This window comes from Mchenga conophoros, linkage group LG4, assembly GCF_057382185.1.
Source record: "Mchenga conophoros isolate Kocher_MC1m ecotype Shallow Benthic linkage group LG4, M_conophoros_male_GT1.1, whole genome shotgun sequence".
Classification (NCBI taxonomy): domain Eukaryota; kingdom Metazoa; phylum Chordata; class Actinopteri; order Cichliformes; family Cichlidae; genus Mchenga; species Mchenga conophoros.
Window position 1 is genome coordinate 32,132,440 of NC_140529.1, and position 25,379 is coordinate 32,157,818.

Consider the following 25,379-nt stretch of genomic DNA (forward strand, 5'->3'; position numbering starts at 1 on the left):
GATAAACACTCAGTTTACTCTTTTTCTTTCAGACTCTGTAGATGCAGTCCCCAAGTGCCATATATACCTTGACCTTCTTTGTTATGGCCACAAAGTCCCTCCAGCCCCTTGTGCACTTCCTATTCCTCCTCCACTATCACCAACACTATAGCTGACTCCTTCATTCCAGCCTATGCCAAAGCCCAACTCTGTCCTGAGGCCAAATCCACTCCTCTCCACTGTCCAAATCCCTCTGCCATGTGAGTGAAATAACAGCAAGGCCCTGAAAATAACACTGACGCTGTCCTCTTTTCCCTGTATGTCACCACAATGTCTTCCCCCTCTCTCATTCTCACTTGTATCTTCTCCATGTTTGTCATCTAAAGATCACTATGTCCCATTCACTCTAAATCATACAAGCCAAGGTTGTGATAAGTTTTATCTTATTTGGCATACATTTACTTGTTTTTTTCACTGAGATCCAATCAAGCTTTTGACAGAAGGACATCCTGAGTATTTCTCTCTGACAATCGTGGTACTTTCCCTGACTGCTATCAGTCATATGGTCATAGCATTACATACAACACCGCCTGTAAATCCAGTAATGTCGGTGGCATCGGCTTAGCAGCAGGATCCCTCTGTACATTCCTCCTGCATACGGCACGTATCACTCTCCTCTTGTTTATCTCTCCTTGCACTCCCTGCCACCCTCATCTCCCATCATAAATCTCTCACATATAGAGGCCAAAAGAGGCTCAGCTGATGTGATGAGATTACTATTTTTTTCTGATTACAAATCAACTTCAGCTTAAATAGGTAGAAAAAAGCGTTGCCCACCCTCCACCCCTTGTCACGTCTTCTTTTCCCTCCTCCCCATTTACTGTGACTCCTCCCTCTCCCTGAATATCTCCACCTTCTTTTGGTCACTGGCCCCTCCCCTCCACTCTCTATCCACCCACTTCGCTCCCTCACAGCCAGATCTAAGGACATGCCTCATTCACTCCTGCTGCACAGGTTTAAAGGGACTGCAAACAGGGAAAGAGTGAAACCCAGAGAGGTGTAGGGGGATTTTAGCAGCTGCAGGAGAGCAAAAGAGGTGAAAAAAAGTCTTTTCACTTTTTCTAAGAGAGGTAGAAATAGAGAGAGATTGTGAAGGAGTGAAGCAAGAGAAAGAAGAAAAGTCTTCAGGACTGGGACTACCCAGGAGTGGGAGGTTCCTCTTGGAGGTTATAGAGATTTCCAGCTGCTTCCTCTCCTCTCTGCTGGGAGTCAGACCTCCAGGATCCAGAGCCATGGAGCCCTCTGTGTCACCCGAGGTCGAGGGGGAGCCCAAGGAGAGGAAGAAGATCCAGTTTGCTGTGCCAGCCAATGCACCCACCAACCTGGATCCACGGCAAGTGGAGATGGTGAGCAGGCGCTGGTCAGGTTACTGTATGGCCCATAAGGACAAGTTCTGTTTGTGTTTCTGAATATTCACTATTGGAGTTTAACAGATGAATTTCTCTTTGGTAGTTTCCCATCCAAATACCATTCCCTCATACAAATACAGAGGCCACATTGTTTGTTGGATTCTGTACATGCAATGGCAAAATTTCTCTCTTCACAGCATCTTCTCTCTGCAAGTTTTCTCTCTGCTTTGTGTCACTTTGACAGCTTTGCAATAGAAAGATAAATTTGATTGCTGTGTTAGACACTGTTGAGAAATTTTGATGACATTTCCCTCTCTTCGTTTTGGTTTCCTCTTGAGATTAGTGCCTTGTTGCTGCCTCATGTCATCCTGACCTGTTTAAAACTGTGACATTGATACAAAAGTCATTATCTTCTGTTTCACGCCAGCTTTGCTCCTTCTGTGACATTTTGTTTGTAAAAAACATATTTTAGTCCTTGGCTGTTTGGCACCTTCTCTGACCTTTGAGATAAGCTTTTGCTAGTAATATCCTTTAGTCCTCTTTTACCACAGCGCTATCTTATCACCGACTCAGCAATGCCTGCATTTTTCTGTGGAAGTTTTTATGCTCATTTTTCATGGGACAACTGAGATCTCTCCTTTTGGCGCTAATGTCGGTGGCTCTTATTTTAGATCTGGGATAAGTGGGCCAAAGTAGAAACTATCTTAGAATGATCGAGGACAGTGACTCATTTCTCATGAGGGCTTGATGAGAGAAAGGTTGGGAGGACAAGTGTGAGATGTTCTATATGAAGGAAGGGAAAGAGACAAAGATACAAAGCCTGATCTTTACCTGTCTGGGGTCAGCTCCCATAGTGTCTGCCCCTGTTTCACTGCTTGCAAAATAGAGGCTTTTAATAAAGAACAGTGATCTCTGATAACACTTTGTCATTACCCTGGCTGATTGCACTTAACTTTCACGAGTTTATTTGGAGATTGTGCTGAATTTCCTCCATGTTTTTTGTCTTATCTCATGTTCTCATGTATCTCTGCTACAGGATACATTTTTAAAATGGAAAATTTTCACAGCACTTCATAAGACTTTTACTTAAAAATAAATATAAACACGTGCTGTCCTCCTTCCCCTCTAATTCTCTTTCTCCCTTATGCCCTGCCACCATGCTATGATCCTTATCACCTCTTCCAAGAAACCACAGGATACCAATCTGGCATATGTGGGCTACGCCCTCATTTAAAAAAAAAAAAAAATCCTTATTTTATTGCTCAATATTCAAAGTACAATCACGTATTTTTAGGGTTATTTGCTGGCTTTATTCTCCCAGCCAAACCCTGGGCTTCACCTTCAAATAGGGAATGTGGGTTGAAACTTCTACGTCATATTAATACTACCACATCTTTTCAGTCAAGCTTCCATGTCAGGCTTCTAATTTATTTCCCCCTTCTAATTTGGTCTTTGTCTGTACTAGTTGGAGATTTGTTCTCACTAGTTCAGGATTTTGGTGTACTAGTTAAACAAAAACTCTTTAGTTACCTTTTCAGCAAGCACAAGCTGTATATAGAGGATGGACGTAGCTTCTGGGTATGAAAAGCCAGTAGTTAAGTGGCTTAAAGTTTATGGTCTAAATCTCTAGCTTGAAGTCTTATTTAATACAGCATGATGATCATTTTGTAAATTATGGCTGTATTTGGCGATAAATAGATAATAAACAGCATATGTTTTACGTCATGGCTACTTCATGAAAAGGTTGCTACCATTAGAGCCTGCAGTGTGTCAGTTTCTCAGTCAAGTATACTGTTCACTCAACAAAGCTGTTATTCAAAAGCTAAGAGGAAAGTTTGCTAAATACTCAGTTTGCAGTTTCAAAACAGACCTCAAAAACCAATGAGCAATGCCATAGTGGTTATGTCCTTCTTTCATAAACAGCTTACGTTAGCTCCAAGAGTCCATCTGTTACTAGTGATGCCCAGGTGGGCTGAATTTGTAACTCTTAAACTAAGTAATAGTTAACTAGTGATCTGCAAATTTTCTAACATGTTAATCTAATTATTATTATTAGAACTACTTAAGTACCAAGATTTTCAGCATTATGCCATTTGTGCATCAGCAACATAAAACCTTTTTGATGCTTTAGTGCCACTGATATGGATTCTGTTTCAAACAAGTTGGTTAGAAGTGCTGCTAGCTGACTTGTACATTTTTTGTAAATGACAAATTAGTGCAATGAAATCTTGAACCAGTTCTGGCAAGGCCAAAGAGCGGACTAGTGGGTAGAAAGTGTTGTGTGATGTGGAATAAATTCTCAAATGGCTTTCCCCATACAACCGTTTCAGAGGCATAGAATTAGAAAGCCTGGGGTCGGTGGTTTTATTTACTGTGCATGCAAATGGATGGATGCTGATAGTTAGAACAAGGAAGCAAATGAGCTGGTGGGGAGTATGAGAAACAGAGAGGGCATTCAGGAGAGAATGCGTGTTTATGTGTGTTTAAAAGCAGATAGCATCTACCAGTGGTGGATGGGATTCTCCAGGGACATGTGGGTGGGCAGGGGTAACAGTTAACGACACTCGTTTAATTCCCTTCCCCTCCCATAACAATTACTGTCGCCCACTAGTCCGACTTTGCTAATGAGTTGCAATACTATTCTTTGGAACTTGTTACACAACCGGTAACATCTTACTGTTTGTTGCAATGGCATTTAAACCCCAAAACCACTATTGACTGAACTGCCTTGTTACTATGGTGACAAGCTGTCCAACTATGTCATTGAAAGCACCCCCACAGTTGGCATCTAAAAGGTCAACTTTAATGGATAGTTCTGTATATGTGATAGGTTGTTTACATAGGTAGAATTTCATTTTTTGGAGGTAAATGTGTGTGAATGCTCTTTGGTGACGGTTCCAAGCCTCCCACGCATGGAAATGTTACACATTTTGGGAGAATATAGCAGGTTTTGGAAATCCTTTAAAGGTGTAAGATGATTTTTTTTTGAACATTTCTCACCTGCTTGTTTACTCCAGAGGAATGTTTTTGCATCTGCAAGAGCCATTATAAATAGAAGTCAAATAACACTAACATAAAACCGTCCCTAGTTGACCCAGTTTGCATGCAGATTGTCTTGGTTTTATTTTGTCACATTTTCAGACACTAATTAGTTGTTTCTTCTTCAGTATGTTGAAGGTTCATGAAATTTTGTTTGTGGCACTGCACTGAAAAATTATTTTATTGATATAAACGTTTAACCTGTATTTTTCAGATCACTCAGATAAATTAAGTCATTTCTATGTGTCATCCAGACTTTCTAATTCCACCCCTTCCATCTTTAACCTCCTGACATTGATACTCAGTGCTGGTGCTACCATCACCAGTTCTGCTTTGGTATCTTTTTGGAACTACCCTATTGCATCCATTGGAGTGTGACTGTGGGAATGCTAGGATAAAACCTTTTAAGCATAGGAAAAGGTGCTTTTATTAATGCGTGTGTGTGAAAGGGTGAGAAAGAGTGCTATATAAGAACCAGTCCATTTTACTGTTGGACTGATTTGAGAATCAAACATTATGTACTGCAGAAGTTGGGAAGAAAATCCTGGGGGGCAGAATCTTTGAATCTACATGTGTTGGATTTTAATGTGATTGAATACCATAAAAATATATTTGTGTATTGAGGACACATTAAAAGCATAAGCACAGTCTTAGGTTTGAATCTAGACTGTGTGGTGTTTGCATGTTCTCCTCTTGTTTGTGTGTGTTATCTCTAGGTACTCCACCTTCCTCCCACATTTCAATCTAAATACATCTGCAGGCTGCTTCTGCAAATGATTACTTAATTTCTCATGGTAGCTCCTCACTTTAGCCCCAGCAGTTTTGTGATGTTGCGCTGGTACCAGCTTTTGGGGCCAGTCTTTTTTTTAATGTTAATCAACGGATCTCAATCTGTTCTAGATTACGTACCAGCACCACATCGGAGAACAGGCACGATCTCCTTTATATGCTCTAAAAATACACAACTTTTAAAAGTCATTATTTTAGAATATTCTTCACATTAAGCGGTCAGGATTGACCCTGAAACATAACAGAGAGAGCACATGGCTGTGTTTACCATCACTAATGCCACTCCACAAAGGCACCAATCCTCCGTGCTTTGTAAATGATGTAAGGTAATGTGCATAATGGACAGAGATTAACGTCATGGCACAGCATCACTGATTCCCTTCAAGTCTGCCTCTCTGCCGCCTCAACAAGCAGATACATATCTCTGTGCTCTCCTCTTTCTTCACTCAGCCTGGTCCTGTTAGCTCATGCTGACCAGTTGAAGTGACAACATGAAAGGGAATAACAAAGGCCTGGAAAGGGCATTTGGCGAAAGGCTTCTAACAGTAATCCAGTCCATATTAATCTATATTAAACGTCAAGGGTGTTATTGAGGGCATGATTTTCACTCACAGTTCCCTGATGATGATCTTCATACAATTCCTCATCCTCCCTAGCAAAGCCAACACCTATCGGCCCTCCAGTCCTCCCCTCATTCTTCCCAGTCCACTCTCTGGGTTAAACATCAAACAGTGACCTTTGGTGCAGTGAGTGTTTGCTGTCTAGGGGACTGTCAACATGCGCTCCCAGAAAGAACATCTTGCTGGATGCCACAAAGCATGCTGGGACTGGACAAGAGGGTGCAGTGATCTTTCCCTGCATGTGGAAAGCCAGGAATGCCACTGTGTTGGTTTTACTCACTCTTCCCAGTGACGCAGGCTGGTTCCTCTCCAGGCTGCCTGCCCGAAGCAATTTAATGATATTTGTGGTGGCAAAAAACTAATTGGTTAAGAAATTATTTTGAAAAGAAAAAAGAAAGATGAATTGCTTTGCTGAAACCACACATTATAATTGCAGTGTGGACACAATCAATGGGCTTCTGTCTACTAGGGGTTACGTATGTATGTGTTCCTCCCTGTTTTTGACAGTTGGGGCATTTTGAGTAGTTAATGACTCTGGAGGCCAACATATTATTCATGGCCTCTATCTGTTTATAGCAGTTTTGTCCAAATTTTTATTTAATTATTTATGCTTTTTCTGCTTTTTTTTTTTCTCCAAACAAAAACATAAAAAAGCAAAACAGTACAGCTTCTGTGTAAGAAAGCCATTACTGTGTTATTCTGAAAATCATGCTCTCTTAATGATGATATAACCCAAACAATTTATCACCTCCTCTTGGCTCCTGTGCTGTAGACCTGTGTAATGTACAAACACTTAAAAAGTGTAAATATTGACTATGGGTAGAGTGATTTGCCACCTGATTACACAGTACATAGTGAGTTCAAAATATGCCATAATGCCCTCGGCAGCTCATGCATGTAAAACTCATAATGGAAGTTGCATGCTTGTAGTATTGCGGCACACTCCCTTAGACTTTCAACATTTTGGTCGATAAATCCCCCACTGTCTGCCAGTGCCATGTTCCAATCCAGTCACTAATTTTTCGCTTCAGGGATCATCTTTAATCAGTGTCGGGCTGTGGCCAGGGAGTGAAAAGATACAGACTAGTGCATTCCCCTAATGTGCATTCGTGCATTTCCAAACACATATCCAAATTCTTGTCTAGCTGTAGCAGAGAAATCACAATGCACTGTGCAAGGATGTCTTTTAACCCTGCCCAGTACAGCAAAACAGTGGCCACATTTGTGATGAAAATTGAGGGATAGGATTATAAGGGCAACAGTCGGGCAGCAGCAGGGACAGAAATCGAGGGTGGGGGATAAGAGATAGACAGGATCTGTGGGATGATCAGCGGTTGTCAGGATCTGAACCCTGCACTGCACCTTTTAGCTGGCTTTCCACCCCTCCTGATTTTGCTTTCAGGGTCAGTTGCTTTGTAGCTGGAGTCCCAGGACAGTCACACTGATATAAGCATATTCAGGGGACCACTGAAGCATGAATCAAAACAAATAGGATTGGTACCAATCCCTGTTTCATCAACACAGAGAAGACATAGCATTTTGTTATTGCTGCTCTATGAGTTGTAATCTCCGATTTTCAGGGCAGTAACTGAGACATTTTTTTTCCCAGCATTTATCTCCCTGCAACCTAATAAGCTTTGTACATGTTCAAGCTCTCAGTTATCTTCGGTGCATTTAGAAGGAAACCCCTAAAGCTAAAAGAAAGGATATGCAGAAAGATGACAGGAGATAGTCTGCTGGAAATGGAAACTAATATTTTGTAATGTCTCTTTTGTAACATGCTGTTCTGTGTAGATAGAGTTCAATTCCGGTAAATGGGTTACTTTAAGGAAGTAAATATTTAGAGCAAGCTTCTGCACATTTTTGTGGTATAATACAATAGGTTTTCTTTGAGAAACATAGATTATAGAAAATTATTTGAAGTAGCACTGTAGAGCTCCTCCAGATGCCACCTGGTTGTAGTTTTCAAGCTGTCATAGTACGATAAAAGCAAAAAGAAACAACAAAATAAATGGGGCACATGGGTAAGGAAATGCTGTTATATTTCACAGTAATATCATTTTTACTGAGATTATAGTAGGAATAGGAATAATAAAATAGGATTGTTGGTAACCTTTTCAGTAACTTCTATGTCATTTATCACGGGTGGTTACACGTGACTTTGCAGATGAGTAACTATAGCTGCTCTGCCCTCCATTTGTGCCAGCCTATTGACCTCTGCAACTGCAGAGGTCAATAGGCTGTCAGCTACATACTATGACACATCTGAATATGAGTGCATGAACAAAAGTGGAATTTTCCTGTGATTGTAGGCTGTTGGCAATGTTACTTTCTCTATGAAAGCTTTGATTGGCACCTTCCCAGTTGTGGGTTGTGGCCTGGCAGGGGGCTTCCTGACACTCATCAGCCAGTGGCGCAGTATTTGTACTGTGATGGTAAACCAGCAGTCTCTGGAACAACAAGCCAGCAGTTATCAGCAGCTAATTACATAAATGCTGGGGGGGCACTGTGAGAGAGAGAAGAAAGAGTGGGGCGAGTGGATGGTTGTCTGAGTATGATGTAATTCTGCCAGTGGGTGCAGGGTAATTACATTTTCTATTTGAGGGTCATTGGAGAACCCCTCCAGATGCTATCTGCTGCCCATCTGTTTATCCAGTTAGCCGGTGGTGGGGCCAAAGGTCATTGCAAAAGTGTTATGTGAATGCTGAGAAGCAATATGCAGCAGCCTCTCTGACTTATGGGAATTCACCGATCTGACAGAGCTGCAGCTGGGGTTGAAATTTGCGTAGCCTTGTCCTTGACCCCCCTTGAAACAGCTGGAAACTCAACAAGCGGGTGTTTCTCAGTGCAACCTTTTTAAAGCCCGCCAGCATTATCTGCTAGTAATTTTAAATAGTAAATCTTAATAAATAAGAATTAAAGAAAAAAGACAGAAAGGAAGAAATCCAGTGTAAATATCCTCACAGACAAAACGTTATGCACAGTTCTTGCATAAAGAATAACATAGATAAAAAAAAATCACACATTAAATCTTTATGGCAGAAATGATAAAATAGTCAAAAAAACACATGCACACATACACACACACACACACACACACACACACACACACACACACACAAAAGGGATCATTTTTCACCTTACTGTATTATTGACTTCAAATTGCCAGACTGCACTTAGAGCACCACATGGGGTTCTTCCATTTGTTTTTAAGAGGCTATCTCCAGGGGCATGACTGAGAGAAAAGGGCAACATCATGGCTTTGTTTAAATTAGTTGCCCTTCAGACTTTATATTCAGCTGAACATCAAATATGACCAAGAGAAAGGGAAGCTAATATTTTTACAGATACATTTAAGGTTGTATGATAGGGTCGTGTAAAAACTTGCTAAAGATAATAAAAAGTCATTCGTCATGTCGAATGACCAGCGGATAAACTCTCAGGTTGGTAATAAATGTATTACATGTATAAGAACAAGTGTCATGTTAACAAAAGATAGCCGTACAGTAACTGTTATGCTTATTGTAGCTGTTAGCTAAAAACGGTAATTTAGCGTAGTTTGCCCTGAATTCAGCTTTGACAAACAAATATGATCGACTGTTTCTAGTAGAATTCCAAAGTTGTCATCTTGGACCCTCTCAGAGTACCCCCTCTGTATGCTTGCAGAGACCCCTACAGTAGGGAAACATGCAAAACGGTGTCCAAACCTTTGTATTTTAGCTTTATTTATGTCTTACACAGCATCCAACTCTTTAGCTAACTTAATAACTTTAGCTAAAGTGAATAGTTAGTCTAATTCATTAGTGCAGCATTACTGGATCACCTCTGTTTGAAGTGATATAATGTGATATACAACTATCACTGTGTTTAACTACCATAATAATTCTTAGGGTACTGAGTGCATGCTTAATTAATAATTTTTTTTTAAACACACTGCTCCATTACTATGTTTGACAGGCTGAAGTTGTCGGGTCACCTCCTAAATCGACCATCTTTTACAGGTGTTTTGTGCCAGAAATGGAGTGTCCACTGAAGACTCAAGATACTGAATCTCTACGCCTTGCCATTGATCCCTCTTGTGCCTTCATCTAGACAAGAGACATTAACTTAACCACTCTCATATGCTCTGTACCTACATCACCTTCCCTGACAGTCGTAGCTTGGCTCATCTGAGGGTGAAATTATAAGAATGTGTTATTTTGCAAAGTGCTCTCAAGGGTTCCTAAATAAAATATGGCGTTGAGGTCATTTCTTTTGAATGAATCCCTTCTTCTGAAATATAAGAACCTCTGCTGGTTTTAATGGCACTTTGGATTTCTTTACTTTCTGTTCCACTCCCAACCCCAAATAGATGCTGACAAGCTGCCACAGTAACATGGAAGAGGGAAAGACGTTGGAAAGGACTACTACAAATAAACCTAATGCCTAACAATGAAAAGTGTAAAATAAGAACAATAATAATAATAAAGATAAAAGATGAAGTAACAAGTTTTTAGTTTTTGTTTATTCCAAATGATCATCCAGATGTCTGTGACATGTGATGACAAACACCATAATGGAAGGCCTTAGTCATCACATGCTTAAACTCATCATATATTTTTGCATATGCTGAACAGGCAGTCAGACATGCTGTAACTGTGGGGTAGAAAACAGCATGAACACCATACGGCAGGGGTCTCAAACTCCAGTCCTCGAGGGCATGGAAAAGTTGCATGACACTTTGACCGTTGAGGACTGGAGTTTGAGACCCCTGTCATATGGAATATGACAGGTGTGGTTGAACTGCATGAAGACTCTGAAGTTTCTCTTCTCTTCTGGCAGGACAGGAATGTGGCCTTGTCCTGTGAGCCACTGTAAGGATGTACTTAGAGTAGAACTGGACTGTCACCGGCCTCAGGCTCTTCACCCTTTTTAAAGACAAAGTAGTCATTTAGATAAAATATTAGATATTGTTTACCTGTAAATGCACAAAGTAAATTTAGAAATGTTATTATTGTCAAGAGTGAACAAGCACTGATAGTGTAATCTACAGCTGTGGCCAAACCTTTAGAGAATGAGAAGTGTTGTTTGCTTATTTACAAAGTTTGCTGTTTCAGTGATAGTTGTATATCATATTATATCACTTCAAACAGAGGTGATCCAGTAATGCTGCACTAATGAATTAGACTAACTATTCACTTTAGCTAAAGTTATTAAGTTAGCTAAAGAGTTGGGATGCTGTGTTATGCTGGGCTTACACGGTGCGATTTTTGGCCCATTTTGAGCCGATTTTTGAGTCGTGCGACCGTTTTGGCGATCGGCCCGATTTTGGCCTTCATCGTGCGTCGTGCATCGTGTAGTATACGTGGGGTAACGAGAAGCGATTAACACCTCACGACCAGCTCCCGATCATCAATCGTTTGGTCGTGAGGGTGTCACCGCAGCTTCTCACACTGCGCACGCGCAAACACAAATGTCAGCGAAAAAGACGGCGCAGCACGGCAGTGCAGCGTGTGATCTGGACACAAGCGATGGAGGCACAACTTGTAGAACTATGGCAAGCTCACCCGAACCTTTTCGATGTGGCCTAACAAAATTATCACGACCACAACAACCGTGAAAATAGTTGGATCTACACTGCTGCTCAATCACAGCTGCCTGATCAATGTTTTTCATTAGAAATTTAGCAAAGTTGATGGTGGTGGTGTGTCTGTGTGAGTGAAAGACAGAGAGGGAGAGCGAGCAACAGAATTTCTCTTATAACCTTCATTTTATGGACGCACAGTGTGAGCACTCGGGTCGCATCAGAGCATCGGGCCGTATAGTGTGAGACCCTGCATCGTGACCTACGAACTTCTAACCCCTGCGAGTCAATCGTACAGTTTGAGCAGGAGCTGAATCGTGCGACTGAAAAAAATCGCACAGTGTCTGCCCAGCATAAGACATAAATAAAGCTAAAATACAAAGGTTTGGGCACCGTTTTGCATGTTTCCCTACTGTAGGGGTCTCTGCAAGCATACAGAGGGGGTACTCTGAGAGGGTCCAAGATGACAACTTTGGAATTCTACTAGAAACAGTCGATCATATTTGTTTGTCAAAGCTGAATTCAGGGCAAACTACGCTAAATTACCGTTTTTAGCTAACAGCTACAATAAGCATAACAGTTACTGTATGGCTATCTTTTGTTAACATGACGCTTGTTCTTATACATGTAATACATTTATTACCAACCTGAGAGTTTATCCGCTGGTCATTCGACATGACGAATGACTTCTGAAGTCTTAATTCAGCTCAAGATGCTGTAGATTCCCGTCGGTAACACTTTCGGTCCGCTAGTAAAACGTAGTTCTATTAATCTGCGCTTGAACCGGAACCGGATGTAAGTTCCAAAAAACTGAATTTTGGAACTGAAATTGAATTGTAGAACTGAAACTGAATGGTGAGAAGTGAAACTGAAATTATTCGAGAGCTGAATTTTTAAAGGATAAAATGCAGTTTCAAAGCAAATCAATTCATTTTCAAAATATAAAATTCAATTTCAATTTAGTGATGATCATTTTCAAACCATAAATTCAATTTCAAATTAGACTAATTCAAATTCAGTTTTCAAAAGCATTTATTCAAGTTACAATTCAGATTCAATCTGAGCAATTCAAATTCAAATTGAACTTATTCAAATTCAGTTTCTGATGGCACAGATTTCTGCCCATATTGGGGCCAGATCTGCACAGCAGACTCCTCTCGGGATACCCGACTATTAGCACTGGTGCAGAGTTTTAGAACCTTTCGGTTTTATCCCACAGGGACTCCTGTGATCTAGTTTATGCTGTCCTACTGAAACTGCTTTTTATAGACCCAGCCACAAGAGCACCAGCTTAGAGGATGGTCTTTGGGGAGCAGACCCATATCAGCCCATCTGCATCCAGACTGCAATGGAGGAGAGTGCTGAGCTAACACACACATATTTGAACTCATTCAAAAACATGCAAAGTCAACACTTATCAGTGACTCAGTACTATATTGGCGTTACACCTGGGTACTATAGTGCTTTGTATCCTGTTAAACTTGGCAAGGTTATTTATATACACATGAAAAAAAATCTGTTGCACAGGTACACTTCATGTAAGAGCACAGCTTTAGCTGTAACCTCCTTATCTCCTCAATACTATGTGAGAAAAGTGCTTTTTTTTTTAAAGAAAAGGTCACTTCAAAGAGGAAGTGGTTACGCTGTGTGCTAGCTCACGCACAGTCTATTCAGGTTTGCATAAACCAAATAAAATTATTTAAATTGTGAGAACATGGCTGTATGAGAAAGGGTAACTGCTGGGTGATAGTCTGACTTCATTCTCTTGACATTATCCTGAGTTCATATTTGAAAACAGCTTATAGAAACACCGGTACAAATAATTACGTTTAGCCTTCTGTTTGTATCTGCCACACAGTGCATTTGCAGGACATTAATCAAATTCAGCTTCAGATAAACTGAAACACCTTTATACGCTATGATCTATGAGCCAGTATTTTTATTGAGACAAAGCTCTTTGTGAAACCTAGTGGGGTGCTGCTGGCTCTTAGGGGAAGCCTGCAGGCATACACCTGTGGAGCTGCTGAAATGCCACTGCAGACGCCTGCTTAGAGTCCCTGAGTGAAAGTCCATTGCAGCTTGACTGATCTTGGTACAAAAACAATTGCTGCCAGTGGTGGAGTGTTGAGGAGATTGGGGGCAGGGGGTTTAGAAAAGCAGTGAAGGGAGGGGATAGAGGGATAAAGCGCTGGAGTAATCTCACATGCTTTGCCCTAGTGTTGCCATAAATGAGGAAGTCACATATGATATTATGTAACTCAGAGTGGAGTGGGTTTTAAGGTTGGAAAATTACTAGAGTCAATATGTATGCTTATGCATTGCCGGCATCACAAAACAACAGCAGGTCACCACCGCCACCACTGTCGGCATCACTTTGTGTACGTAAATGTGACAAATGTTTATAAACACTGTGATTTTTTTTCATTACATGCATTGCAAACTGTGCCTCATGCTATAGGAGGTCTTCTGTTGTGTCGTGACATTTCATGAGACCACCATGCTGAGTGTTTAGATGACGAGCCCTTGGATAACAACCATTTACACACACACACAAACACATGCACGCTGAGCACGAGAGCAGTTACTGGTAACTAGATCATCATATTATGCTTCACAGTGAAGTCACAGAGCAGTGAAGTTATCCCATTTAGTCATTTTATTGAGTGTGCATCAAGACATATCCTGTTTATCTCATCATTCCTACCTTAATCACCATTTGAGCAAATCTTTTCTTGAAGGAGCTGCCTCTTTCAGGGACAGTTATTGAGGTTAAAACTTTGGGGATCCTGATCTGGAGTTTAGAAAATATAATAATATAATACACCTTTCTCTTTGGCTTGGCCTTTCTCTTTTGTAAACATAAGCTCACATCACAGTAAAGAAACCAAAAAACAGGAGTGGGAACTAACAAAATATAACAAAGTAGTGGAAACATCCATTGCAGTCTCCCAAGATATTCTAATGGCTTACTTTAAATATGTCTTAAAAAACAGAAAATCTGAAAATATCCACTACTAATGATCTACTTTCCAATCCTTTTTTGTTGTTGGTATTTTTGTATAAAGATTGATATGGCAGTCAAAAATTAACAAGCAGCTAATTGAATAATCAAGTAATTACAGTTAATAACCAAGAATCTGTTTGCAGAACCATCCGTATACCTTCCTGCTGGCCCTCCAATCTCAGTATAATCTAATAAATATATCACACAAATACACAAGCATACCAATAATCTGCTGGACTTGAATACAGTCCTCGCTTACGTCCCCAGGACTCGGGCACAGGCTTGGTCATGTCAACATCTGGTATTTTCTCTCTGTCTCTTGTGGCTCTCGGTTTGAAGCACCTCAGGCTGCCCTGCAAGGCAGTTAGCAGGTGTCATGCAGGCAGAGCCAGCAGGGTTCTTATCAACATGAAGCCCCAGGCCTCCACACCTAACCAGGGGAGACACAGGGAAAGCGGAGGTGGGGTCAAAGGATGCTCTGTGGATGTTTTCCTCTTACACATCTAATGACAAAAAAGGAAACGGTTGACAAACCAGCAAACAAAAACACACTAATATGAGTCTGGTTATGACAGACTGGTGTTGAAAAGGAGAGGCGAACAGTGGATGAAGTTAATGTCACTGTCAAGGAATGAAAATCAGGATGGATGTGGAAGTAAACAGGATAGAGGAAGCAACGGATCGAGCAAGGAGGAAATGAGAGGAGAATGAGAGAAAGACAGATAGTGTGAGAGATCCAGGGGAAGCAGGAAAGCCTGAAGTTGCGTGATGAGATTAAAATGTGTGTCTGGTGATATAAATAAGGGTGAAATCCATGCTTGATTACTCCATGTCTTTGAATTTGACAGAGGCAGATTTCCACCACGTGGGCCGTGGAAGCCTCTGCTTTGGCAACATGCGCCTCGTTGTGATGACGCACACGACAGAAAAGAAACAAACACAAACACAACTCTCCGTATGGAGCCAGACTACTTAACTATATTCCTGCGATGTTATGTGATATAGTAAACAGCAGCACATAGGTTCATGTCATGGGCAAGGTTGGCTTGCTCCACAGAGGACATCTTTCAGCACCTGATTTGCCTGACTAATACCACTGCTTTTACCTTTTTAAAATGTGTTTTATATATTTTTAAAACATTTTTCCATTTATTTTTTCCATTTTATTTTATGCATTTGGGAATTGTGTAGATTTGTAGAAAATGTGAGCCAAAGATCTGAGCTGTGCACGTACATTTTCTCTATAAAGGCCCCGACACGTTCTGCTTAGCAAGGGAAAAATACTCTGAAAAGTAATACTCCACCCCAAACTTATCTTTTGATTATCAAACAGTCACTTCCTGTTTGCTTCTTAAAGGTTTACAGTCTGTTCCAACATAGGAAACAGAGACTGTGAATGTGAGCTTCAGTGTAAATTTACTTCAGTCATTGCCAAGTTTTGTGCTGAAAAAGAGTAGGAAAACATGCACAGAAACAAGCCTGTCTAGGTGGAAATTAATCATTTCTTTTAAGACAAATCAAAAATTCTGGTTATTTTTCTGATTAAATCTTATTAAAAAAATAGTTTTAGAAGTTGTCCAATTATGTGCACCAGAATTCCAGGAGCTCAGTTTCAAATTGTCCATCGATATTTGCTTCATATATACTAACTGACTGACTGAGCTAAATGCACTTTTGTCTCTGTATACATGCAGGGCCCTGTGTTTTGTGCACTGGGTCAATGAGCCACATTGAGCACTTCTGGTGAGTGAATTTCCACAGACAGGCCATGATACTGTGGAGCTGTGGGCACAGCTGTGCATTTGTTCCCAGGAACAGAGAGTTTGCTGTATACAGTGGCTCGTGCTGTAGAGGTGTAGCTCAGATCTGCACTTTGTCTGGCCCCGTTCTGCTTTTAGGCTGTCAGCTACCTGAATTAGGCCTCCAAGAAGCAGTCATTCGGAGTGGAAAAGGAGCGAGTGGATGGGAGTGTCTCGGCTGATTGCTGTGGTTCATTTAATCCCTTTTCTATGGACTCTCTGTTTGGGAGACTTCATATTTGCATGTTTGGTGCACACAGGTGCCAAAACATGTTTGTGTAAATGTGAGGAGAACATTCATTTCAAATAAAGCCTTTGTCAAAAGAATAATTTTCTTCTGTTTCACACCACAGAATTCTCTTTGTTTACTCTGTCTTTAAAATCTGAGGTTTCTAAATGATTCTTCTATTGCACCTGACTGTTGCGTGTGCTCTGACGTGACCAGTACTGAACACTGAAAGTCACTGTTGGCTGCTGACCTGTCAAATAAATCTGAGGTAGGACTAATGAAGTCCTTGAGGGCCCAGCAATGCCCTTCACCAGCATAAACTGTCAACATAGGGATCCGTGTGATTGATATGGCTTTGTGCTGAGCATTATTAATAATATAGTGTTAGTCAGTTTTGTTATTCATTTATTTATGGCTGCCATTTGTGTTGTTTGTTCGCAGATCCGACGCCGGAGGCCAACACCCGCCACACTGTTCAGAGTAGCCGACCAGTCATCTCCTGAGGATGATCAGTCCACCCATCAGGTAAAGGTGAAGACAAAACACTTTTTTATATAAGTGTCTTTGTGCTCTCATCCATCCTCCTACATTAGATTTCAATCCTATTAACCACGTAACTACTTTACCTACAACATATAATTTACTTCATGCCATTATTTCACTGTCTAACAACATAATAATCCATTTTCCTTAATGACTCCACACACATTGAATCCTGTGTGTTGAGTTTGTGTTTAGCCACAGTTCAAACTCACCTTGAAATTTTAAAACTATTTGAGCACCAAGGTTAAAAAATATCTTGTTTACTTGATGTTGGTGAGATGAGGCTGAAAGCTTGAGTAAAATTCAGTGTAAGCAGGTTTGACGATAACACTTTTCACATTCTAGTGAAGATCCTGAAGATTAAGCATGGCACGAAGAGTTAAGAGAACTTGGGAAAACCAGCATGTAGTAGCATGTAGTGCTGACATTACTGAGTTGCAGACTGGACATCCAACAATTATACTGCATGCCTAGCCAATGTAAGATAATATAAGCAGGCACAATCATGACAAAACATGACACCTTGGGTTTAGAGATGTTAATGCTTGCATCAAAAACTGCAGTGTGTAAATAGCTGTTTGAAAATGCCATCCTTTATATTCTTAATGTTTTGGAACAAGGCTATTTTAAATTTGCATGCTTTTCCCCCGTTTTCCTCATGGTTATGTTTCTTCTAATGAAGAGGAACAGTTTGTCATTGCTCTCCAGTGTGTACCTACAAACTTCAAATCAGCTTCTGGCGTGTTTGGAAGCCAAAATTCCCCCAAAACAACTTGAATAACTAAGGAGAGGCCTCCAGAGTTACCACAAGAACTAAAAAAAGATTGCATCAGTCATGTAGGAGATATTTTGCATGCATGTTATGACTTTAGATCCCAATGAGGAAGTTGGTGTTTTAACTGAAATTTCAAATTATGTAATAAAATAAATATAGTGAATAAAACTTCCGAGGTGCCGATGCTTTGAGGACAGACTGACGAAGAATGTCATGATTAGTGGCTCGCTCTTTCTCTTCACAGTGGGTTGTAGGAGAGAATGGAGTCCTCAAACCAAAACGAGTTAATCCAAATGTGTATCAGCCGCCATCACTCAAAGGTTGGTACAAGCATTTGTGTTACAGGTGGTGGTTGTGTGTGTTGTGATTCATCCTTGTGTTTAAATCCTTTCTTTGTTTTACCGTGCTTCCCTGCAAGCATTTCTTACTTGCGTTCTAACGCCTTATAAAGGTGCATGTGACAGATGGGTGGATATGCAATAAAGGGGTTTCTTTTTTTTTCACTGCATGCGCGTGTGTGATATGCATAGTTGTGTTTCTGTTTGCTTCTGCCCTTATATTACACTCAGCAGCAGGGTCCATATATCTGTGTGTGACCAAAAGAGAAAGGGAGAAAGGGAGAGATTAGAGTGTGACAGCTGTGAGACACTGAGTGAGAGTCTAGGAAAGTCTGGATCATCCAGGATTACAGTCAGTTGTGTATACAGCTGTGGCGCACACGAACACACACATATAGGTGTGATTAAAATGCATACATGAACACAGACGTGCATTTTTCTATTGTGTCTTTGTTGCATGTGGTCAATAAGGAAGGTAAGTTTGTCGGTGGGGTTTCTTTTACTTTGGATTTGTGGGTGTGCGCTGCCACATGTCGAGTGAGGATATAATGAGCCAGGAAGCCTTGTTCTGCATCTCAAATCTGCCCTTTATCAGCTCAGAGAGAACTAACTCTATTATTTCTAGTTGCATAACCTATCTCAAGCTAAAAACTGACCTGCCTTAGTGCTGCTGCCGCACTGTGTAAGTGAGGGTGTGAAAAAATGATAGAGAGAGAAGCCAAGGTGACCTAGAGGAAGCGAGAGAGTGGCTGAGATAATATCACTAAAGAGAGTGAACGGAGAGAGAGAAGAGGATGAGTCAGTATTGCCAAAAGATAGCGCTGGGGAGGGTGGGCAGTCGAGTAGGGTGCAAATAAACAGATGGGAAAACAGGGTGAGAGGAGAGCTAGAAAACAACAGCGGAAGCTCTACTGTAAAAATCAGTGCGGGATACCGTTTTGTAGCTGCCTGCCTGCCTGTCTGCCTGTCTGTCAGTGCATGTGTATAACTGGCCTTCTGCCTGCCTAGCATGCATTCAAAAACCCCTGTGAGGCTTGACAAAAACTGACAGAGTTGAAGTGTGGTGAAACCAAAACAACATATCCCTCTATCCCTGTGTCTGTGTCCATGTGTTTGTGTGGCTGTCCCTGTGTGTGTTTACCTGTGTGTAGCTGTGCAGAAGATGGCTGAAGCGCATATGCAGAAACTAGGTGTCTACCCTCCCTTGGAAGACCCTTGTGAAGGGGAGGAGGATGAGGACTACTTGAAGGGAGAGGAGGGAGAGGATGCAGCTCCCACCAAAGCTGCTGGTGAGAGGGAGGCTCTCTTTCAACTGTCAGGGAGCACAGTAACAACACTGTTACAGCGATGTTTGTTTCTCAAAGCCAAAATACACTTTGAGGGACTTAAAGCTGTTAATTTTATGGGTCTTGTTTGGTTGGGTCATTGGATTTTTTACTAGGATAAATGGTTTAGTGTCATGCAGTAATCGATTGGTTGCATTCTGATATCACCAGTTAAATTAGCAGCTAGTTGGAAATTATTTCAAAGTGACTGGAGAAAAAATTGTGCTCAAAAAAACTTGAAAAACTGGAAAAGTTTGCACATTAAGATTTAAAATCACAATCTCATATGAGAAGCTTATACACTGAAAATCACAAAATATCACTTTTTAACTAGTCCAAAGGTGTATTTTTCCTTCTAGTTTGTATGTATAGCCAAGTTGTTCCCATTTCTGTACATTTTCCCTAATGATGTTTTTCAGTTATTTGCAATTTCAAGATGAAATTTTCTCATACAGGACACCGTTGTAGCTTTTCGCTCCCTAATAGGAGTTCTCCCCTTTGGAGGTGGTTGTTGATCCTTTATTGATCACATGAGCCATCACATGACTTCTTCACCTAGCTTCCACAAACAGATTTAGATGACCGTATAAGGAAATCATCTCAGCACAGATTTAGGGTACACCTGTTTAATTACTCGTTGACAGACAAACCCATAGCAGCAAACCAATACATTTAGCCATGTCGACATGGTCAAGATGACCAGCTGAAGTTCAACGTTTATTTTGGTCACTTTAAATGTGACATGGTTGTTGTTCTGAGTGAAGCTGCTCCGAGTATTTAGGAAATTCCTGGGATTTTCTCCACACAGCCATCTGTGGGGTTTACAGAGAATGGTGTGGAAAAGAAAAAAATAAGCGAGCAACAGTTCTCTCTGTGAAAACACGTTGTTGATGCCAGAGGTTAGAGGAGAATGCCCAGACTGCATTCTCTCTTGATTTCTGCTGCAACATATGGATAGTAAGTTTGAGAATTTGGCATAAACAACATGAAACTATGGCCCCATCTGACCTCTGGCCTCAGATTGTTGATGGTGATGTAATGATGTGGAGATTTTCTTAGCACACTTTGGGGCCCTTAGTACCAACTAAGCCTCATTTAAACACCACAGCCTAGTTAAGTATTGTTGCTGACCATTTCCATTATGACCACATTGTACTGCATCAAGCAGGATAACACACCATATCACAAAGCTTAAATTATCTTAAGCTGTTTTCTAACTGTGTAATGCTTTCATGTCCATATGAAGTCTTTGAAGAATGTTTGTAGCACCTTGTTGAACATATGCCATGAACAGTTAATGCAATTCTGAAGGTAAAAGCAGGTACAACTGTGTAATAGCAAGGTATAACTAACAAAGTGTCTAGTGAGGGACTATTATATGCAGTTTAAGATAACTGAAAGAAAAATCAGGCACAAACAAAAGAAAAATAGCAAACCACAGTAAGATTACATTTTTGTGCTTCTTAGTAAACAATTGCTCTGCGGTTTTCAGCATCTGGAAGCCCCTTGTGTGCTGAGCAGCTGGTACAGCTCTTGTGCTACATTATCCCTCCATCTCTTAACCCAAATGTATTGGAAGTCTTGATGTGTCACCAACACCTATCCCAGTGCAAGAGGCCAGCCAGGATGTGCATCTGTGCAAATTTTAATCTCTGCCAAAAGAAAAACAAACAAATCTACATATCTCTTTGATTTAAACTTTTTTATATATGTGCATTTTCTTATTTTGCATAATAATCAGATTTATGTGCGCTGTGTGTTTGGTTTTATGATGCCAAATTATAGGTTTATAATCCCCATAAAGTCACACGAGAGCAGTGGCATTTCATTCAGAATTATTGCTCTGTCGGCCCAGATGACAGACTCTCTCGGTAAATCCCTTTGTGGAAGCCTGCTGAAACACAAAGTACCCAAACAGGATGCTAAAATATACTGATTGGGCTTTTTTGATGACAATTCATCTGTTCTTTCAGTCAAGCGACACAGTTCGGACTCGGCCTATCCTATAACAAACAGAAGACAAACCAAGGAACTCAAGTTATTTCATCAGGTAGCTGTTCATCATTTTCAGGAATGAACACAATCTCCTTTTCAGTGCGTCTGAAATACTAAGTGAGTTTGCAGTTTAGAAAAGACATAGAATAAGAATAAAGAAATAAAGTGAAACTATAAAGCTTCTTTTTAAAATGTTCTCACTACTAAATTAATTAACCAAGAGCACAAAACAGTGCAAAAGTCATGGGGATTCAGATACCTGAAGCAGGAAATTGCTTAAAAAGCTTTAGCTCTAGAGTCAGTACTTGTGTCCTTCTGCCCAGCAGGCATCTCTTTTACCAGAATTTACTTTACCATTCCTTATTAAATTTGTGACACAATGGTATGGTATTGTAATGGTATCTACAGTTAGATATAAGCAAAGGTAGTTGTGATTTTTTTTTTACTGCTGGTTTTGATACCAGTCTTTGCCTCCTCAGATCGCCAAGAGACAGCTGCCACTGAGCAGTCAGACAAGTTTTCCAGCGTGAGAGAGACGGCCAAGCAGATACAACCAGCACAGGAGGAAGATGAGGAGGAAGAAGACATGAAGGGGGACAAAACTGAAGCCATGACAGAGGAGAACAGTTGTGGGAGTAACTGAGAGAGAAAGATAGCGCGGGGAGAACGTTTGAAGGGAAGATGTGGGGAGACTCATGGTGGTTAAAATCTGAAGAACTCAGAAAAATCAAGAAATGGGTTGTGTGTCTTTTTAAATGTGTGTAGTCTGAATACACAGATGAGATGACAGCTGTCAGTAAACTGAGCGATGGATTCTTTCGTGACCTTAAACATGTGAGAAAAGGTTCTTGTAGTACTTCACCTCTAAAGGGTGGTTTTGAAAACGAGGACGAAGAGGGAGTTTTTGTATTAGTCAGCCTTTATGAGCAGGTGAGGAGTGATTTACTGACAGAGCAGACTACAGATGCTACTTTGGCTCTGGTGTCCTTTTGTTTATAATGACAGTGGAAGGGCCAAGGTCAGCGTGACCAAAAACCCTGCAAGACCAGACCTTCAAAGAAGGCTAAAATGGCCACAAGGAATACAAAGTTGACATTATCTTTCTCGGGTACATTTGATTAAAAAAAACAAACAAAAACAAACTGTCCTGTATTACCCTTTGTAAAAACACTTGAAGGTCTTTAAATGTGTGCGGTACGTGTTCCATTTTACTTTGAAACCACAGCCTACATCGTTTGTTTTTTGATTTACAGCACCCTCAGTGTTTAGTTCTTTGTGTGTGCTGCCATCTTGTGGTAAAAAATACAAATGACAGGTTAAAGTGCTACTGCGGCTACTTAAAGTTAAAATCCATAATTCAAATTCTGTTTTGATGCGATTTATATTCTGCATTTTCAACAACAGCCTTTTAATTTTGCTGTATCTGAGCTTCATGTTGCCAAATCTTTGATCTTATTGATTATATCTTTAGCCTCTTGGAAGCTTGAATGGCGGTTGTTGCCAGTGTTATTTGTCACTGACAACAACAGAAGTCTTCAGCTTTCATTAAAATCATCAATTATTTCATTTCTATATAATAATCTACTTTTATTCTTGCTCTTTATGCTCAGCATTTACCAAACAGTCATGCTGTAGTCACTGAGTTTACGTTAAAACAATTTGCAATTTGTTCATGCTTAGATCAATGTATGACTCTTTTAGTTCAAAAATCTTTATCTGAAATTATATGAACTCTGCATTTAGCCTTGTTTTTTTTCTTTTAAACCTAAATTTAAAATCAGTCTGTGAAGCTACCTCCTATTTTTCAAAAACACCCATTTGCTGCCTCTGTGCATGGCACATTTGAACGGGATTCTTCAGAAACTTATTGGGGAAATTTTAAAAAATTAATTGAAAAATATTTTCATTTCTAATCTAGGATATCTCCCTTTTGTATGCTGACACTTTTGTAATGTTAGCTTTTTCTCATTCCCTAATCGTCTGTTGAAAGAGATATTTTTCTAATCCAAAATCCAGTTTATGGGGAGCACTGCTTAGCACTATCCTGCTTCTGTTACCTATATCCAAATACACAAATGAACCACAACGACTACTGTGCGACTGACATTTGGTAGACTTCCTTCAGCAACGAATTCAACTTTGTTTAACTGACAAAGCAAACCTAATGATTAAATTTCTAGTTGTGCCACAGGATGAATAAATCTCGCTGTTTCTATCATCTAGGCTGCTGTTTGTAAATAAAACTTTGTGAGACTTTTTCAACCTGTGACCTGCCTAAATTGTGGGATGACTGGATGAGCAGGTTATGTGTGCTGAGGCTCTTCAGCCAATAATGTCCTCCCTCCTTCTTTATAACCACCCCCCTCCTCATCCCAGGTCAGAAGAAACAATCGTGGAAAGACATGTACGAATGCTTAATCTGTGTTTATTTTTCTTTTTTTCCATTCTGTTGTTTCTCAATGTGATGTGGTTGTTTTGAAGTGAGCAACTATATGATATCGAAATAAACAATTTTTCCTTTCTCTTTTAATCCAACCTAAATCTTACTTAAATCTTACGTCTGACATTTTTGCTTGGGAATTCTTTTAGATCTTTTTAATTGCATGTTTTTTAGACCCCTCCTACATTCACTGCTCTCTATCGAATTTATCCTTGAATCAGTTATGGACTGTCAGGAACTGCAAGTAGAGGATCCAGGTGCAGACACAAGACGGCAGAGGTTAAATCAAAAACACACCGTTAATTAAGACCTTTGGTTAAGACCAAATCTAAAGTAGTGATTCAACTGATTCTTAAAATAGGTAGGGAAAAAAAACAGACACTATGACAAAGACTAAGGAGCAGGGTAGGGCTATTTATACACATGGGGTTAATCAACGACTGTGAAAGCAGAAAGGCAAGGAGACATAGCTGAATTCAACTGGGAAAATCAGACAACAAGAGAGACATAAAGACAGTCACAAGACACATATACACACAGTTTAGGAGTAAGATTTTTCCCTGGTTCCCAGAGAAGACTGATTCATAAAATAATTATTTTTTTAAGCTTTACTTTAACTTCACTTTCATGTAAAATTGGGAAGCTAATGGGCTTAACAGAATTTTTTAATTATTTTACAATTTACAGGCTGGGTAAACTCCATTCAATTTATTTTTTAACAAATGTCACAGTTTATTTCATCAAAACAGTTTCCTTTTATCTTTAACAATGTCCACATTATTATTACATTACACCAGGGATGTCAAATTCACTTTACACCGTGAGCCCAGTTTGATCTGAACTGGGCCAGAGGAGTGGCATTCTCATAAGAAACAAATTAACAACTTCCACAGAACATCTCTATCTATGTGATAAAGACATGGTGTTGTAGAAACAAAAAGAAATCTCAGTACAACTCTTGGGACTTGAATAGTAATAAAGAAATGTGTCAAATTAAGGAAAATCTTCAGGCAGCTGACTCATAATCCTGTAATTATAAAACACAAGGCTTTTGTTAATTTTCATGTCCTTTTATTTGTTATTGTGTATCCTCAAAATTTCTACAGTAGAGTATGAAAAAAAAAAACCCCAGGAACTTTTCTGTCATTTATTTTTTTGTAGCATGAATGGCCCATGGGAGAGGTCTTTATTAGTAAAGATGAAGCTATAAAACCTATGAAAATACAGATAAAAGTGCAAAATTATAACCTTCATGTTTTCCAAAGCTGTCCAATAGGGGTGTATTAAAGTCATTGCCAGGCCGATTTTTGGGTCCTGGGCCTTATTTTCTATTATTATTTTATTTTATGATGTTATATTATATTTTACTAAAAGAGTTAGGTCATTATTATCCACATTGCCTTCATTTCGATATAAGAGCTACTAAAACAAACAGTACAAGAAAGAAGAACTCCTAAATCTAAAAATTTATTTTAAATAATATAATTTTTTTGCGGTATATAGTCTTCATGCAACACCTTCTTAAAGTATGT

The 25,379-nt window shown here is 40.0% G+C and overlaps 1 protein-coding gene and 1 long non-coding RNA gene across 3 annotated transcripts; one reads left to right on the plus strand and one right to left on the minus strand.

Annotated features, from left to right (window-relative positions):
- Positions 1–918: 918 nt before the first annotated feature.
- Positions 919–23,948, plus strand: ppp1r1b (protein phosphatase 1, regulatory (inhibitor) subunit 1B). Of its 2 annotated transcripts, none has more exons than XM_085271839.1 (5): positions 919–1,385; positions 16,873–16,962; positions 17,994–18,069; positions 19,239–19,376; positions 21,887–23,948. In XM_085271839.1, the coding sequence occupies exons 1-5, from the start codon at positions 1,272–1,274 to the stop codon at positions 22,048–22,050; spliced, it is 582 nt and encodes a 193-aa protein (XP_085127965.1). In that variant the 5' UTR covers positions 919–1,271; the 3' UTR covers positions 22,051–23,948. The 2 variants fall into 2 exon arrangements, with proteins under 2 accessions (XP_085127965.1, XP_085127966.1); XM_085271840.1 differs by having other exon boundaries at positions 16,873–16,956.
- Positions 10,323–12,498, minus strand: LOC146576516 (uncharacterized). Its single transcript, XR_014892258.1, has 2 exons — positions 12,047–12,498; positions 10,323–10,743 (listed from the first exon to the last, which is right to left on the minus strand). It is a non-coding gene; the product is annotated as an uncharacterized LOC146576516 (long non-coding RNA).
- Positions 23,949–25,379: the final 1,431 nt, after the last annotated feature.